Source organism: Sinocyclocheilus rhinocerous, unplaced genomic scaffold (genome assembly GCF_001515625.1).
Source record: "Sinocyclocheilus rhinocerous isolate Xijiao unplaced genomic scaffold, SAMN03320098_v1.1 scaffold899, whole genome shotgun sequence".
NCBI classification, from domain to species: domain Eukaryota; kingdom Metazoa; phylum Chordata; class Actinopteri; order Cypriniformes; family Cyprinidae; genus Sinocyclocheilus; species Sinocyclocheilus rhinocerous.
Window position 1 is genome coordinate 1,328,339 of NW_015653460.1, and position 18,885 is coordinate 1,347,223.

Here is an 18,885-nt window from a genome sequence, read left to right on the forward strand (position 1 = left end):
GTATTTGAAAAATAATGTGTTTTTTGAACATTAAAGCATGTCAACATATTCTGTTACACCAAATACATAAAATAATGATCTTTAAAATAGCATCATATGACCCCTTTAATAAAAATTGTAAGTTGTCCTCTTTTTCTCCCCTACTTAATGCTCTGTAATAAATGTCACAAACAGAAGTTTAGTTTTGTTCATTGCTTCATTTTCTTTCTAAAAAAAAAAATTACTGACCCTAAACTTTTGACTCGTATTGTAATCAAAAGTGAAAAATGCACTACAGTTAATTTGTGCAATAAATGAGAAGTTTAAAATAGAAACCAACATGTAGTTGTCTAGTGTGAGCGGGTCTGTGTTTTGCTTTTTGTTTGCGTTGTGTTTAGTGATTTCACTGAATTGTTTATCATGACATTAATTTCTTTTGGCTTCCAGTAGGTTAAACGGGCAGCAGGAGTAGTGCGAAGAGCTGACGGGGAGAGAAGTGTAGGACAGGAAGCTTCCAGAAAAAACACTGGCCATGGGGAAAATAGACGGTTCGGTGAGAAATCCTTTCACAATATCACCTACTGTATACCAATATCTTCTACTGCAACAATAATGTGATATGGCCAGAGGGGTCTTTCTTCACCCGCTGGGTCTCAAAGGGTGGCCACCTCTTCGAACAGTATAGAAATACCTGTGTGTCTGACTCATTTTATGTTTTAGAGTTGGTAGAATCTTTAACTCTTATGTCAGATCATGTGACCCGAGCAAGTGTCAAGGTCAGTTTGTTTAGGCGTCGTTTTCTGTGAACTCTTTCCTACGTCATTAGTGCTTGTGTGCCACAGAGCATGTGATTTGTTTTTACTTGTGTTTGCCCATAAATTTGTACATTAACCCCACTAAAACTACGACACCCTTTGACCTCAAGCTCCGTCTCTGAAATATCGATTTGTTTCGTTTTTAGGTCAGGCCTTCTGGTCAGGCTCCAACTGATGTTCTGTTTCAGGATGCTGGTTCAACAGGAACATATGTGTCCGCAAAGGTCTGCTCTTATATAACGGCCAGTCTTGTTGTGATCCCCAAAGGACCTCTCTCAATAAGATTTAGTGGCTTGGAGGGTTTGATTATATATATATATATATATCAAATGGACACCCAAACACCACAACTACACTCTTAAAAATAAAGGTGCTTCAAAAGGTTCTTCACAGTGATGCCATAGAATAACCATTCAGTCAAAGGTTCTTTAAAGAACCATCTCTTTCTTACCTTTTTATAATCTGAAGAACCTTCTTTCGCCACAAAGAACCTTATGTGAAACAGAAAGGTTCTGCAGATGTTAAAGGTTCTTTATGGAACCATTTAGACAAAAAGGCTCTTCTATGGCATCATGAAGCACCTTTATTTTTAAGAGTGTATAAATGCTTGTGGAGTATTTAATTCAGTTACGTTTGACCAAGTAATGCTTGTAGCTTTATGGTTCATGTCATATTCATTTATTTTCTGCAGTAGCTTCTACACTGAAATGTACCCAGTTAACACCACATGACCTTGTAATGATATAAGCCCATTGTGCACTGCTATTGACTGTTTTTTGTTGAATTTTAAGAGAGTAAGACCATACAGACTAGTAAATATTTATCTGTTGATGGCGTTTAAATTAATGTATTGTGGAGTTTGGGCATCCACTTTTTGGCAGCTGTGACAGTCAGCTGAAGACATTTAAAAAAAAAAGATTCCAAAACATCCACAAGGTCTTAATCAGTGTTATTTTAGTACCACTGTGATGCTATTATAGTTTTTATTAATGGTTTAAATTTGTTTTTACTTTTGTATTTCCCATTTTAATTTTAGTTAAAGTTTTAGTAATTTTGCTGTGTGATTTTGTAGTTTTTTTTAAATTAGTTTTTGTTTTTTTTATATACAGTGCTGCTTAAAAGTTTGTGAACCCTTTAGAATTTTCTATATATATTTCTACATAATCTGATTTCCTCACAAGTCCTGAAATTAGACAAAGTGAACCCAATTAAACAAATGAGACAAAAATATTTTTTCTTTGTCATTTATTTATTGAGAAAAATGATCCAGTGTTACATATACAGTATATGCATTGTAAAAGTATGTGAATCTTTGATTTCTGTATCTGGCGTGGCCCCCTTTTGCAGCAATAACTGCAGGTAAATTTTCTTGTAACTGCTGATCAGTCCTGCACAACGTCTTGTAGGAGTTTTAGCCCATTCCTCAGTACAGAAGCACTTCAACGCTGTGATGTTGGTGAGTTTTGTATTATGAACTGCTTGCTTCAGCTCCTTCCACAATATTTCAACTGGATTAAGGTCTGAACTTTGACTTGGCCATTCTAAAACATTAACTTTGTTCTTCTTTAACCATTCTTTGGTAAAAATGACTTGTGTGCTTGGGGTCGTTGTCTTGCTGCATGATCACTTTCTCTTGAGACTCAGTTCATGGACGGATGTCTAGCTTTTTACTGTTTTTTTTTAAATAAAACAGGGCAGGCAGCGCCTCTTAACAGTTAACAGTTCATCTTTCAATTTAACAGCTCAACCTAGAGATTCACATAGTTTTGCCACTCACAGATATGTAATATTGGATCATTTTCCTGAATAAATAAATGACAAAGAAAATATGTTATTGATTGGGTTCTCTTTGTCTACTTTCAGGACTTGATTATATCTGATTATGTTTTTGATCATATTTATGCAGAAATATAGAAAATTCTAAAGGGTTCACAAACTTTCAAGCAGCACTTAATATAGTCTGCATAGTTTATTTTCATTTCATTTCAGTTCTGGTTTTAATTATCTTAATGCATCAAGTTAAACTAAATGAAAAAGAGAAATGTTACTTTGGCAACTAGCTGGAATCAAAATAAAGTTTAAGGATTTTTTTTTTTTTTTCAGGTAATGTTTATTTAATTTCAAGTAACAAAACTGGTTTTAGTTTTAGTTAGAAACTATAACAACCCTGGTCTACATGGCTTTATTTGGCTTGGGGTAAAAAAAAACATTACAATTACATTGTAAACTGTACATAAACACACTCACTCACATGCCTACCATGTGTGTCTGCTTTGATAGGCAGGGTCTGGCTCTCCAGCATTTGATTGGACCCTGAAAACCTTTAAATGCTTGGCTTTGCAATGAAGCACCCGAACCTTGTGATAACCTTCAGTAAACATACATAAGATCCATTTCTGTTGGACATTTTGAGGGAAAACATGAGTGGATGTCCTTTTTTGGGAAGAAAGCATCAGTATGTTTTCAGAATTAGTTTTTAACTTTATTTATTTTTAATTCCTGTCAAAATCAAATGAAATGTAATGTTTTTTTTTATATTTTACCTGAATGTAATTAAAATATAAATGGATGTGTATATATATTTTTTTCATCTCAAAATTAGATTGTTTACCAGTAAGCCCAGTCAGGCAGAGGAAGAGGATGAATCCCAAAAGGGCATCAACAAAGCCACTAAAGGAGGAATCGTCTATGGAGAATACCTACAGGTAATAAGTCATCAACCTTTATTAAATGTACTGATCCAAATATGAATTATTCATATCTAACTTTGAGCCTGTTTTGCTGAAAATGACTTAACCACAGCATGAAAAGCTGAAATGCATTAAGGTGTAATAACTTTGATCTGTTTGCTGTTAGCTTGACAAGGTGTTGAGCGCTCAAGTTTTGCAGAGTCAACAGAAAGGTAACAAAATCCATGATGAGCATCTCTTCATTGTTACCCACCAAGGTAATCTATTTATATGTATTCATACTATATGAAAACCTGTTAGCTCTCACATAACATTATCAAAAACATTTTGGGTTTGAGGGTCCATTTCCACATATCCCGACTGTTATTCTGTGTTTTCTCTTTTAGCTTACGAGTTGTGGTTTAAGCAGATATTGTGGGAGCTTGATTCAGTTCGGGACCTGTTCATTAAAAACCATGTAAGTTAAACTAACAAAATGAATATTGAGTTGTGGACAGGAAGAGTTGATTGCTCCTCAAGCTTTTAAAAATATAGGTTTGTTTTTGGCATCAGTGGAATCATGAAGAACCTTTAACATACATGGAAAAGTTTCCATTCCACAAAAGCTTCTTTCTAGTGGAAATGGTCCTTTAGATTTTTTAAAAATGTTCTTCACACAAAGTTCTTTTACTGAAAGGTTCTTTGGGGAAGCAAAAATGGTTCTTCCGTGCTATCACTGCTAAACCCCCCTTTTGGAACCTTTATTTTTAAGAGAGTAGGTGTATTTTTTGTAAAAAACAAACAAAAAAAAAACGATTAAATGTGGACTTTGTCCACAGGTTCGGGATGAAAGAAACATGCTGAAGGTGGTGAGCAGGATCCACAGGATCACCATGATCTTCAAACTACTGGTGGAGCAGTTTGCAGTCCTGGAGACTATGACTGCCCTGGACTTCTTTGATTTCAGGTAACATCCTCAGTCAACATACCCTCATGGCAATTCATAACTACTTTAAATATTTGCGAATTGGTGGCTATTTCATATGAATTCATACAATCACATTCATATGTTTGCGTATGGTCTGCTTATGCCCCACTGACAGTCAGGTTTAGGGGTGGACCTTTGTGTGTGTGTGTTTTTTTCCCCCTAAAAATCACATTTCTGTATGAATCACATCATATTAATTCATACAAAATCGCCACCTCATAAAATACTTACAGTATGTTTTCTGATGAGATCCGGATGGCCTCAGCTCAAACAACCCAGAAAAATAGGCCTTAATTTTAGAAAATGAAGAAAAAAAAGTCATAAGGTTAATATACACTGAACAAAATTATAAACGCAACACTTTGTTTTTGCCCCCATTTTTCATGAGCTGAACTCAAAGATCTAAGACTTTTTCTATGTACACAAAAGGCCTATTTCTCTCAAATATTGTTCACAAATCTGTCTAAATCTGTGTTAGTGAGCACTTCTCCTTTGCCGAGATAATCCATCCACCTCACAGGTGTGGCATATCAAGATGCTGATTAAGACTGCATGATTATTGCACAGGTCTGCTTTAGGCTGGCCACAATAAAAGGCCACTCTAAAATGTGCAGTTTTACTGTATTGGGGGGTCCGAAAACCAGAAAGTTTTGAGGGAGCGTGCAATTGGCATACTGACTGCAGGAATGTCCACCAGAGCTGTTGCCCGTGAATTGAATGTTCATTTCTCTATTATCTCGGCAAAGGAGAAGTGCTCTCTAACACAGATTTAGACAGATTTGTGAACAATATTTGAGAGAAATAGGCCTTTTGTGTACATAGAAAAAGTCTTAGATCTTTGAGTTCAGCTCATGACAAATGGGGGCAAAAACAAAAGTGTTGCGTTTATAATTTTGTTCAGTGTAGTTTACATTTGCAAGTAGATGAATGAGTTGAATCCTTTAATCCAGAAAAACGGTTTGAGTGATTTATTCACAAATCGGACTGGTTTGAGATATTGCTTATTTGTTGTAGGGAGTATCTGTCCCCAGCCTCGGGGTTCCAGAGTCTTCAGTTCCGTCTTCTGGAGGCTAAGATTGGTGTGGCGGATCATTTGAGAGTCCCCTACAACCGACGACACTACAGAGATAACTTCCACGGACAGGAGAGCGAGACGCTGCTGAGTTCAGAGCAGGAAGCCACTCTCCTTCAGCTGGTGGAGGTAAAACCTCTCATCTTCAATAATGAATTTTGGCATAATTAGTATGCCATTTAAATTATATAATGTATATTGTAGCAATGGCTGGAGATGACTCCTGGACTGGAAAAGGATGGATTTAATTTCTGGGGAAAACTGCAAGCCAACATCGAAGAGGGTCTCAAGATGGAGAAGCACAAACTGGAAGTTCGTTCTGATCACAATCATTTTTTCCATTCCATTTTCTCAGAAATGTTGCTATGCTCAAGGTTTACTCATTGCTTTGACTTACAGAAAATGGAAGATTCTGAGGCGAAGGAGGACCTTCTGGCAGATCTAAACAAACAGACTGAGGTCTTCACCGCCCTGTTTGATCCAAAACGCCATGAGCATCTTTTAAGCAAAGGTGAGGATTAGCTCACAATGCTTTGCTACTAGTAGTGTAGTATAGACTATGCAGGGTTATTATTGTTAACTAAACTATTAAACTATGTAAACTATTAAAAACCTTTTTGTTGATTGGAATATAAATACAATAAACATACTGCAGTTGCCAAGGCTGACTGGAACAGGAAATAAATAAAAACTCAAATGTAACTTCACCGCCCTAAAATTAAACCTTAAAATCAATATTTAAAAAGAACAATATCAACAACAACAAACTAATCAAAAAGTGCATAATAATGACAAAAAATTCCACTAAAATTAAATGAAACTGAATACATAAAAATAAAAGTTAATTTAAAATATTAATAAAATGAGTGAATGCCATTTTGAACAGAGCACCATTTACCCAAACAAAGGTAAAATGCAGGTAATACCATGTTTTTGGGCACTATAAGACCTTTTAGTACCCATTCCAATTCTACACTGAGAAAAAGGTGTAGAATTTACTTTTGAACTCTTGTCACTCAGAAATTTCTAGTAAATTTGTACAGATAATTACAAAGAAATGGCAAGTACTATTACTATTACTATACTATTTCCATGTAAACTGTCAATCTGTAATAATCTGTTTTATTTACTTTAACTTTGAAAAGTATTTTTACAGTCTGTGGTGCATAAATATCGATGAATTTCAATCTTTTTCCAAAAGGTGAACGGCGACTTTCTTACAAGGCCCTTCAGGGAGCTCTGATAATTAATTTCTATAGGTATGTGAGATTACATTTAATATTATATTCACTATATTCAATACTGTTTTTGTGCATTATAGAGTAGGACATTTTTTCAGTGAAGATCTTCATCCTTTTTTGTTTTCCAGGGAAGAGCCTCGATTCCAGGTGCCCTTCCAGCTCCTGATTGCACTGATGGAGATCGATACGCTCATGACCAAGTGGAGATGTAAGTCTTTGATTCCAAGCACAAATTCAGGAGTCTCCACATATACTACAGCCATATCCCACACTAACACCACAAACCTTTCCCTCCAGATAACCATGTCTGTACGGTGCACAGAATGACCGGGAGTAAGGCAGGGACAGGTGGATCGTCAGGCTACCAATACCTGCGCTCCACTGTCAGGTTTGTGTCTCGCTAATGATCTGAGAAACATGCTTTTTTGTTCCAATCTGAAATACTAAACTATTCTAGGGTTTTGTGTTATTTTGGTCATCATCTTTCTCAATGGTGGCATGATTACAGCTCATTAATTCATCTCAAGTTATGATCCATAATGCTCACTTATCTGTGTTTGACGCGGATAAAAGCACATTTTCATTGTGTTTATTGAAATTCACTCAGTGATAAAAATCTGGGATAAACAGTAACACTTTAACCTCAGATAAGATGGACCACAAAATGAAGATGCCTTGTTCTCTCATCTTTCAGTGATCGTTACAAAGTGTTTGTGGATTTGTTCAACCTCGCGACATTCCTGGTACCTCGTGCCTGGGTGCCCAAACTGAACCCAAACATCCATAAGTTTCCCTACATGGCCGAGTGTTACGACAGCTCGTACAATTCATACAGCAGTGAGGATTCAGATTAGAAAGATCCAACTTGTTTGTCTGTGCTGATGAAACGAAATGATGTCCAGAAACTCAGGAATAGTGCATGTACTCTGTATTGATCAGCCAAAGTTTGTGCTTTTTGTTCCATTTACATGATTGATTGATTTGCTGAGACACTGAAGGGCTAGAAACGTCTCTCAAGATGACGTAAAGAAAGTTTAATGATGAAGTGATTGTGTATATACTGGAAATCAAGAAATCTTGTACATACTATTTATATTTTAAACATTTATGTAAAAAATGTCTCTTTTGTAATACTAAAAATATATTTTTGAATGAAGCACATAAACATATATATGAAGCATACATATATAAAAATATATGCATGTATTTTGTAAGCTGTGCATGAACAATGATATATAAAATGTGACCCTGGAGCACAAAACCAGTCGTCATAAGTAGCATGAGTATATTTGTAGCAAAAGCCAACAATACATTGTATGAGTCAACATCATCGATTTTTCTTTTGTGTCAAAAATCATTAGGATATTAAGAAAAGATCATGTACCATGAAGATATTTTGTACATTTCCTACCATAAATATATAAAAACTAAATTTTTAATTAGTAATATGCAATGCTAAGAACTTCATTTGGACAACTTTAAAGGCGATTTTCTCAATTTTTTGATTTTTTTTTCAATGGTGATGTAACCATAAACCATACATCAATGGAAAGCTTATTTATTCAGCTTTCAGATGATGTATAAATCTCAATTTCGAAAAATTGACCCTTATGACTGATTTTGTGGGCCAGGGTCACATATTATCTAATATCAATAGCTAGCTTATGTAAAATAATTCTGATAAAATCTTTAAAACGGATAAAAAAATAAAAAAAAGGTTTTAAAGTAAACATGAAAATGTGCCATTAAATTATTGGAATATTTGCTTAAAATCTCAGGGGGTACTTCAGGTAAATAGTTTATGCCAAAGATTTTCAGCTGACAAAAAAAGAGGGCAGAGATGGATAGATAGATAGATAGATAGATAGATAGATAGCGCTGTACTTGTCCACTAGAGGGCAGAATGTATCCAACAGTAAATGAAGCGTCATGTGACAATAAAGAAAAAAATCTTGTTTCATGGCGTACTTTCATCTTCTGTTCTAATCTTTGGTAAAAGAAAGCAGCCTTTGAAATCATGTTAAGTGCCTGACTGGCTATAATTAGTAGGCTACAATCTAAAACGTTCTTTGAAGGATGTAAGTGACAGACAGATCGGCCAGTAAAGAGCGTTGCTGGGCTGGAGCCGGGACATACTTTCACTGGGCTGGACACTAACTCAGGAAACCTGTCTCCTTTTAGGGATCCAATTAGTCCCCTTAGTATCACAGTTGATTGTCCCCCTCCTACAAACATTTCCTGCAGTTATCTCCAATCAAAAGCTGCGCCACTGAGACAGGGAAACAAAAACATACAGATAAAGCGACATGTTAATAAAAACCTCCTCATTGCCAATGTAATTCATCATGAACTAGGTTTTCCTGCCAAAATGTTTCTCGTGAAATATAAAGGTTTCAGTGGAAGTCCATTTATGATGTTTTCATTGTTGTGCTATTATACACTGTGGTACGTTGTTTTTGTAGATATGGCTGTCAGTCTTTCTCTGGAGAAGTGATTCTGCACAAATTGTTTCTGTGGAAGTCTCATACAGTACATGCTGTTTTTATCTGATTTTTGGTAAACATCGTCCCAGAGTTCGGGAGAGAGAGCAAAGTGACTTCACCAGCTTCCTCCATCTGGTTGGCAGACTGCACTTTAAGATTAATGGAAGTGTCACAGCGCTCGCAGCCGTTTGAATGCGGCTCAGGTCTGTGTTTAATTAGCTGCAGCTCTTCAGGCGAGAGGCCTTGATGACTGCTCTAAATTGATCCTCTGAGAGGTATTTGTAGAGTGATTAGACTCTTGTGGTCAGAATGCTGTTTTCTTCAGTGTTTTACTCTCATTCTCTCTTTCAGTCTCATTACACCCTCAGGAGGTGATTTAATTAAGGGCAGCTTCAGCTAAGCACTGTTCATTTTTCCATGACACACTTGTGAAAGCATCATACCTTACCATGCTGAGTGAACACTCATAGACCGGGCACTGAAAAACAGCTAGTATCCAAGATCCCATTCACCATCTTACCATGTTTTATTTTCTCTTTTTATAAGAATATATAGGCCTACCTAAATAACTATGCTTACAGTTTATTCACCACCCCACTAAAACTCATACAGGACACAAAATAAATAATAGGCCATGATGCATCTGTATAAGTAAATTCATATTGAGTTCAAATGAAATGTATCATTGAATGTGTACAGTAGTGGCCTAATGGTTAGAGGGTTTATTCAAAAATTGTTCTCTCTGTAATGACTGTAGCCTTTGCTTCTCCTCCCCTAACAGGTGTCTTTGTAATAATGTGTTTTCCAGACGTTATTCCAGAATAATGTGCCTGCCTCGATCTGTCACATGATCACATGATTTGGAAAAACTGAGAAAGGTTCCATCATGGTTTTGCTGAAGCGTAAAACAGGAGATGACACTAATGTGCAGTCTGGGATCAGTTTGTTTTCTCATTAACATGGCCACATATCACCTGAATTAAACTATCCATGTTCCTACAACATGTTTAGGTGATCTAACGTCTGTGACAACATCTCTTCACCATCTTAAATTGATAGAGGAAATGGGGCAGAATTATTCTTGTACAATATAAACAACGATCTTATCTACATAGATTACGTTGGATTATATTGCTTAACTTAACTCCTCCATCATTCGGTTTCATGCACATGCTATAAAAGTTTTCATAATTCTAGTAAAATTGGCATCTGTATTCAAATGTGCTTGGAGCAATTCTCAAGAGCTTATGATCTCATCCCATGGAAATCTCACTGGCTTTCCTGTTTGGATCCAGATATAGGAGTAGTAATCCAGTAAGGAAGGCCAGGGTATTCATTTGGTGAAAAGTTGGGATTTTTCCCAATGCTCAAACAAAATCTATGACTGATAAATTATTCACAAGAAGGTCAAAACACATGGATTATTGTCTTTTGCAGATCAATGATCAATGTCTCTCCCTTGCTATAGACGAAACTCCCAGAATTTCAGAGTACATATCACCAGGGCTATGGAGCTGGAAAAATGAAGTCATATACATAAATTTATATTTCAAATAAATGCTATTTAAAAAAAATTAAAAAAAGTCACTGTTTCCACAAAAATATTAATGCGAGCACAACTGTTTTCAACATTGATAATAAGAACTGTTTCTTGAGCAGCAAATCAGCATATTAGAATGATTTCTGAAGGATCATGTGACTCCGAAGATGAGTAATGATGCTAAAAATTCAGCTTTGCCATCACAGGAATAATTTACATTTCAAAATATGACAATATTGCTAATTTTACTGCATTAATGAGCAAATAAATGCAGCCTTAGTTTTCTATCAAAAACATTTTTTAAAATCCTACTGACCCCAAAGTTTTGAATGATACATAACCTGATAGCGTTCAGAGTTTGGGGCGTTTATGTTACCTGCTGTTTTGTGATTGTAATCTAAACCTTTGAGGCTCCCTAGACGACCAGAGGTCAAGCTTAACCCCTCCCTCACCCCCCATTTAACATGTCGAAATAACATTCATTTTAAAGGCCGTGCACTTTGACCTGTCAGTCTGCCTTTAACTTTGAACTTTCTTCTTGTCTGAATTCTTGTCACATCTGCCTTGCAGCAGTTTTGTTTCAGCAAAAAATCTTTTTTTGCTAATTATTTTTGTCTTACAGTATGCTTCCCTCTCGCACACAACAGTGAAGAATCCTGATGTCATTCACCTCGATGAAGGCCGAAATGAACCAGCGCAGCTGTCAGATTCTTCGCAGATTTACAGTGAGCCTCCACTATTAAATCCTGATTATTACCAGATGCTTTCCCCCCCTTTTTCCTCCCAGTCTTAGGGTACAAAATTATTTTTTCTCTTTCTTTCTTTCATGGAAGAAAAAAGCTAAGAGAATGAGATCAGTGGAAAAAGCTGGCTGAGCTCTGGCCAAACATTGGACTCCTGTAAATAGAATTTTCAAGGAGAAATGAATCCTTTCTTTTGGGGGAAAAACACACCCATTTCCCTTCAGTTGCCACCAGGCAACTATTTTGATCCAAAACATACAGTAAACATCCCATTTCACACTTTTACCCTCCCTCTCTGAAGCATAATCATGATAATACCACATTTTTTGCACATAGTACCTTATAGTACCATGTAAACATCATTTAGTACCATGGTACCACCACAGTACTTTTTTTTTTATTGTAAAGAACCATGACTAGGTTTCCCCAAGGACCACCCTGATCTCCCCTCTGTGACGTTCCAGCTCATGCAGTGTTCATTACAGACCGAGAGAGGAAAAAAATATTCCTCTATTGGTGAACCATACTGCTTTTTTCCCTCCTCTATTTTACGCAACACTGCTAGATGTACAATGAATGTAGTGTCTTCACTTTACTGACTTTACAGTCACTCTTTCCCAGTTTTAAAACGTAGCTGCTCTTGCTTGGACTCTCTCAAAGCGGTTTGATGTTTTCCCATCCTCTCACATGCGAGTCTGTCGTTGTGTACGCGAATGAGTGATGATGTCTTCTTCACTCACAATGTTGTAATTATAATGTTCCAGAGTGTCATCTTGAATTTACTGTAGTGCCAGTGTTGGGGAGTAACTAGTTACATGTAACGGAATTACGTAATTTAATTACAAAATAAAAGTAATTGTAATCAGTTACAGTTACTGAGAAAAAACATGTAATTAAATTAATGCAGATGTGGAAAGTCCTTTACCCTCCCCCTCTGGAAGAGAAAAGACATGTCCAGATGTCTCGCTTATTCGTTATTCTCTCTCTCGCTCTTTCTCTCAAACTCTTCACCTCTCAGCTCTTGACAACTGTGTATCGTTGAGTGCACTTTTATAACCTCTCATACACATATTTCATCACAAAGACTACATGCATAACCTCATCAGGATGGCTCATTCTCTCCCACAGTACAACATCGAACTTCTGCACATCCAAACCGCTGTGCTTCATGTCGCTTGCACGTTCAAACACACCAGAATGTTACCCATTTAGTTTCCAAGGTAACCAGACTTTATGCAAAAAAACAAAACAAAACATAGTTTCTGAAACAACTATTTGTATAAGAGACCCTATCATTGAAAATAAATAAATAGATAACAATATTACATAGCAATATAATATAAATATATAACAATATTTATATATAGCCTATAGGCTATAATGTATAATATATATTCTTTTAAAAAAGCAATGAGAAAAAGGTTGTATTTTGGGAATTTACGTTAATACTTATTTCATGTACATGCAGATATGAAGACATTAGTTCAAGTTTCATGATATTTCAAACTACTGGACTATTACAGTACGAAATGTTAAGCATTCATGCCTAGATAATGTTTGTTAAATGTATTAATGGAATTAGAAATGCAATTTTGTATTTTAAAATTAATATATTGAAATTAAAATTGTAATATATATATATATTTGTTATATTGTTATGGGCCATTCTTATGCATAGAGTGCAATGCATATTTTTGTTTATTTCCATACTATTCTTTCGTATAATGGTGGCGTCATTATGCAGCAAAGCGTTTTCAAACACCAGAAATAGGGTGAAACAATATCTACCTCCAGCAATGTTAAAGCCTTAAAATCGATAACACTGTGTGCATCTTATAATACTGGTTCTTTCCTATAATGTACAGTTGACTGAATGCTCTGTGACCTTTGCCTGGTTGTTAAAAAGTGCCTTTTGAGGCACCTTTATTTTATATAATGTAATTTATATTACCCCTGGCCCTGTATGTTTGTTTGTTTTTTTATTTCATTTTGTTTTGTGATTTTGTTGTTACTAGGGTTGTATATTTTTGTATACTTGTTGCTAATCCTAATAAAGGAGAAAAAAACAAACAAACAAACAAAACACCAGAAATAGGGTGCATTTGATGCGTTAAGCATAATCATGTTCATTAAGTACGTATTGATTATGAATATACCTCATATTTTGAATTGTTTCAGGGCCTATCATCGGTGTGCAGCAGTAGGATGAAGCCCTGAAGAAGTGAAGAGTGAACCGAACTCCTCCTCCTCCTCCCTCCTGCTGTAAGGCGTTTCATTCTGCTGTGCGCTCTGAGCGGACGCGCCACCGTGCCACTGTCCGCCACTTCATCTCACCCGAGCCTGTTTTTATATTTCATCTGCAATCATATCACTCCTTCTGTTCTGTGAGTCACTCAACCTCAGTTTACACGGTTAACGTGCAGTAACATCAGGATCAATGGCGCTTAATGGATATATATTGACCGCTCTGTGCGCACTTTGGGGAGGGATCATCGCTCAGGATGTCCAACTAATCTCATTCAGAGGTAATTATAAATATTTTCCGTCCATGTTGCATTGATTTTCTTATTTCTAAAGGATAAATATGTTTTGCATGTTCGGTATTAATGCTGTCGCTGTGCGTAAAAGTCGGTTATAAGTTACATTAGACTGATATTAAATGCAGCTGCAAATAAACGATGGACACATTCTGCACTTTATGGGTTTTCAATGCATTTAACGTTTGCTCTTTTGTTATAATAATCATAGAAACGTTATAATAAGTTATATAGAGGTGTTTGGAATTAAAGTATGTGGTATTGTGTAGTGAGTGGAATCATAGAAAGGTATAGGCTAGTTTAGGATGGTAGTATAGTAAAATATAGTATAGTGCGATAGTTTAATGAGTTACAATATTATAACAACTCAAAGAATGAATCGGATTATTTTATCCAATAGAAAATGACATATCCATCCATCCATCCAGCAGGAGATACCTATGATGATGTGATGCTGCTTGTTTCAAAGTATATGCAGAAGATTATTGTGTTTGATGCACCAACAATGAGCAAAATGATGCTTCAAAGCAAATCAAATCAGGGTAGTGAGTTCATTTTTGAGATGCAACTTATGTTTTTGAAGAACCCTTGTGCCTCTTTGCAAGAAAGGCCTTGGTTTAGGCCACTTTTATGGATTCCTCCTATATAATCTGTGCTTAAGTTGGTAAAAATAAGATTAAATCATCATTGCAATTGAGTAACTCTTATCTGACTGTCTCAAAAATAGATTTTGTGGTTCATTTGATTAGGTAAACATTTTGTGACTTTTGGGCAGTTTATTTTATAATTTACATCTTCGTACATCTGTAATGCCTGTATACAGTATCTCAGACACTTTAATACTGTATTCAAATGATCTATAATGTCACATGACTGCAGGGTTTAGGTCAGGTGATGCTAATTTCTCAGATTGATAATGGAGCAACAACTTTATCACCCACCAATAGAGGGAGCTCATTATTTTTCCTAACTAACCATAATTATCATGACTAGGAAGTGATAGATAAAAGTAAGTAAACACTGAAAGTTAATATTTATATAGAATTGTGAACATGAGAATGCATTGCTTCCAGGCCCGGCTCCACGGGGGGACCAGGGTGGGCCTGGCCCACCCAATCAGAAGCTTGGCCCACCCTGACTCCATACTACATAACAGCCAATCACAAAATTGTTGTGATATTCAATTGAGCTACACATGTCGCTGGCACTCAGAGTCAAAGCATCAGTATCTGGGTAATTAGAAATGACACTATAAAAATCAGACTACCCAGGAGGGGGCACCGTGAATTACCTCTCATCTCGACAAATCACGTGAATGCAAGCAGAGTCGGTCTGGGGCATGAGAGCATGTCACGGGAGGTGCACAAAGTGGTAAAATAATAATTATTGATTTCTAATTTAAATCAGTACATTATAATCAATCAATCAATCAAACTTTATTTATAAAGCACTTTAAAAACACAGAAGTGGACCAAAGTGCTGTACAGAAAAATAAAACTCATACAAGACATAAAATACAACTAAAACACATTAAGATTGCATAGAAAGTTAAAATAAATGACCAAATATCAACATCAGGTGTCAAAAGCCAAGGAGAAAAGGTGTTTTAAGAGACTATTTAAATAAAGACAATGAAGAGGCCTGTCTAATGCGCAGAGGCAAATCATTCCACAATTTACGAGCTGCCACAACAAAAGCACGGTCCCCTCTAAGCTTACGCTTTGTTTTGGGCACATTCAGGAACAGCTGATCAGCTGACCTGAGAGAACGGGTGGGCATGTAAGGGTGTAGCAGCTCAGAAATGTAGGGTGGGGCAAGACCATTTAGGGATTTAAAAACAAACAGAAGAATTTTAAATTGAATCCTAAAATGTATGGGCAGCCAGTGAAGTGAAGCTAAAATGGGGGAAATGTGCTCATATTTACATGTTCCAGTTAAAAGCAGTTTCTGCACCAGCTGCAAACGAGCAACAGAAGACCCACTAACCCCCACGTACAGTGCATTACAGTAATCCAACCGAGTGGTAACAAAGGCATGGATTATGTCTCAAAGTGTTGCCTCGTAAGATATTAATTTATTTTGGCCAGCTGCCTCAATTGGAAAAAACTCGATTTAACTACTGCCCTGATCTGACTGTCAAGCTTGAGATCCGAGTCAATTTTCACCCCTAAGTTAGTGATGGTTGGCTTGATGTACTGAGCCAAGGCACCCAAATCAACCAGAGGGGTCCCAGTGGTCCCACCAAAAACCATCACTTCTGTCTTGTTTTCATTGAAACTTAAAAAATTAAGAGCCATCCATGCCTTTATATCGTCAAGACAATCAAGTAACGGTCTGACAGTGTCATTCTTTCTAAGTGGCACATAAATCTGGCTATTGTCCGCATAACAATGAAATGACAATCCATGCTTCCTGATTATTGAACCAAAGGGGGAGCAAATAAAGAGAGAAAAGGAGAGGGCCTAAAACTGCCATTTGCCTGTCATTGCCATGGGAGAAACAGTCAGTCAAACAGGAATATGCACAATTCTGGATAAATTGATCACATTTTTTTTTTCAGATAGAGGTCATGATTCTCCTACAATTCAGAAATCGCTTGTAATTTACTAGAGGTTCTGACAAAATGTTAATTGCTGCAGTCTATTTAAATTTTAAAATTTGAATAATTTATTGCAAAATTTGTCATAATGCAGCATAACAGTGACTGTAAAATATGTATTTTAGGTATGGAAATGAGTTTTGATATTTGGGATATGGTCACTACTTTGTGCTGCTTTTCACTGGCCATTGGGCTAGTTTTGTCACCTAGCAACCCTGTTGTAGAGCAGATGCTTTCAGTTTAGAATTGTAGCATACGTTTTCCAACTGACCTAAATTATTTTTATTTTTATAACTTTGCCCACCCTTCATTTCGTACCTGGAGCCGGGCCTGATTGCTACTGTTTACACAACCATTTTCATGCTGACATTTTTCCTGAAATCAAGTCCTGATGGACTGGACCCATTAAAAACATAATTTTGTGATTCTCCTTCTGTTTTCCTGCAGAGTGTCCTGTGGACTTGTTCTTTGTGTTGGACACGTCTGAAAGTGTGGCCCTCAGAGCCAAACCTCCAGAGTTTTACATCAACCAGATCAAGACCTTCACAAAGCTGTTCATTGATCAGCTAATAAACCTGTATGCTATCTTTAAATTTCATATTCTGATTGATGTATTGTAAATATTTTGACCAAGAAATGTATATCATATCTAGCATATGCTTTAAAACGTTAACAAAGTATATCTTAGAAAATGCAGATTCATAATATGGAGCCTCCCTTTGGTGACCAGGCCAAACAATATTATTTTACTTTTTTTCTAATTGCTTGATGCTTTATACTGTTAAGAGGTGTTATTTAGCATTTTTACATACTATTATAGTTTTTTATTAATGTTTTAAATAAGCTTTTATTTTTATATTTTCAGTTTGTATTTTAATGTTACTTTTTAGTAGTTGTGTCATGTGCATTTGTCATTATTACTTTTACTATTATTATTTTCAATTATTACTGTTTTAGGTTTATTTTTTCACTATTAGTTCTGTTTTGGTTTTAATTTATTTTCAGTTAGCAATTTTAATGCTTCAACTTAAGCTTATTCCGTTAGTTACCAAGCCAACATTTTGAATTTTCTTTTTAGTTTTTCATGTTACAGCTATATTTTATTTCAGCTTTATTCAGTAAACAAAATGTTTTTAATAGTTTTAGTTTTATTTTACTTATTGATAATAATTTTGGTCAGTGTTGTTGTATCAGCCAGCAAACAAATGTTTTCTTAGTGCACCTTTAAAAATGAGTTTATGTACATTTTTACTTTATTGCTTTGCTTTGCTTTTTAACACTTGAGATTAGGGAACACGTATACACTATTAACTAAGAATTTTCCCTCATTAAACTCCTAATTTGCTGCTTATTAATAGTTAGTAGGGTAGTTGTTAAGTTTAGGTAAGGGGTCGATTTAAGAGATCTAGAATATGGTCATGTAGAATAAGGCATTAATGTCTGTATATTAAACCGTCAAGTGTTACCAATCTGATCATATCTGTTGTGTTGTTGCCAGACCACAGCCATGTGATCGCAATGTGACGTGGAATTCTGGAGCTCTGCATTACAGTGACGACATTGAGCTGGTGATGGGACTAGTTGACCTGAACACAAGGCGTCTCGACCTGAAGGCGGCCATAGACAAAATCAAATACATTGGAAAAGGAACGTACACCGACTGTGCCATCAAGGAGGGTATCTCTGAGCTGCTCCGGACGTATGTGAAATTCATTATTACTTAAAGGGTTAGTTCACCCCAAAATGAAAATTCTGTCATTAATTACTCACCCTCATGTTGTTCCAAACCCGTAAGACCTTCGTTCATCTTCGGAACACAAATTAAGATATTTTTGATGAAATGTGAGAGCTCTCAGACAAGCGTGCGTATGCGTTGTGATACTCTCTAAAATGGCGGAAGACGTAACTCGGGGGAGAAGAATTGTTGAAATAATTGTTATTTTTGTTTTCTTTGTGCTCAAAAAGTATTCCACTGATTCCACAAGTTGAGCCACTGATGTCACATGGACTGTTTTACCGATGACCTTACTACGTTTCTGGACCTGGGGACATTACAGTTGTGTTGCTGTCTATGCAGGGTCTGAGAGCTCTCACATTTCATCAAAAATATCTTCATTTGTGTTCCGAAGATGAACGAAGGTCTTACGGGTTTGGAACGACATGAGGGTGAGTAATTAATGACAGAATTTTCATTTTGGGGTGAACTAACCCTTTAAGAC

At 36.1% G+C, this 18,885-nt stretch overlaps 2 protein-coding genes across 2 annotated transcripts in view; both read left to right on the forward strand.

The window, feature by feature from the left end:
• The first annotated feature begins 3,155 nt into the window (after window positions 1-3,155).
• LOC107715811 (tryptophan 2,3-dioxygenase B-like) lies at window positions 3,156-7,914 on the forward strand. The gene is made up of 12 exons (XM_016522019.1): window positions 3,156-3,249; window positions 3,397-3,499; window positions 3,651-3,741; window positions 3,871-3,941; window positions 4,303-4,430; window positions 5,466-5,652; window positions 5,728-5,835; window positions 5,923-6,034; window positions 6,725-6,782; window positions 6,893-6,972; window positions 7,062-7,152; window positions 7,459-7,914. The coding sequence occupies exons 1-12, from the start codon at window positions 3,215-3,217 to the stop codon at window positions 7,616-7,618; spliced, it is 1,224 nt and encodes a 407-aa protein (XP_016377505.1). The 5' UTR covers window positions 3,156-3,214; the 3' UTR covers window positions 7,619-7,914.
• A 3,555-nt stretch (window positions 7,915-11,469) lies between these two features.
• Window positions 11,470-18,885, forward strand: part of LOC107715812 (collagen alpha-1(VI) chain-like) — a 42,410-nt gene continuing 34,994 nt past the window's right edge. Inside the window, exons 1-4 of the mRNA XM_016522020.1 lie at window positions 11,470-11,512; window positions 13,709-14,055; window positions 17,114-17,243; window positions 18,165-18,365. Coding sequence (XP_016377506.1) covers window positions 13,968-14,055; window positions 17,114-17,243; window positions 18,165-18,365 — 419 coding nt within the window. The 5' untranslated portion in view covers window positions 11,470-11,512; window positions 13,709-13,967. The remainder of the gene's footprint in view (window positions 11,513-13,708; window positions 14,056-17,113; window positions 17,244-18,164; window positions 18,366-18,885) is intronic.

Coding starts and splice junctions, on each gene's coding strand:
- LOC107715811 (XM_016522019.1), top strand. CDS start 3,215: ATGAGTGGATGTCCTTTTTTGGGAAGAAAGCATCA. Junction 5,653..5,727: donor CTCTCCTTCAGCTGGTGGAG/GTAAAACCTCTC, acceptor TGTATATTGTAG/CAATGGCTGGAGATGACTCC. Junction 6,973..7,061: donor GCTCATGACCAAGTGGAGAT/GTAAGTCTTTGA, acceptor CTTTCCCTCCAG/ATAACCATGTCTGTACGGTG.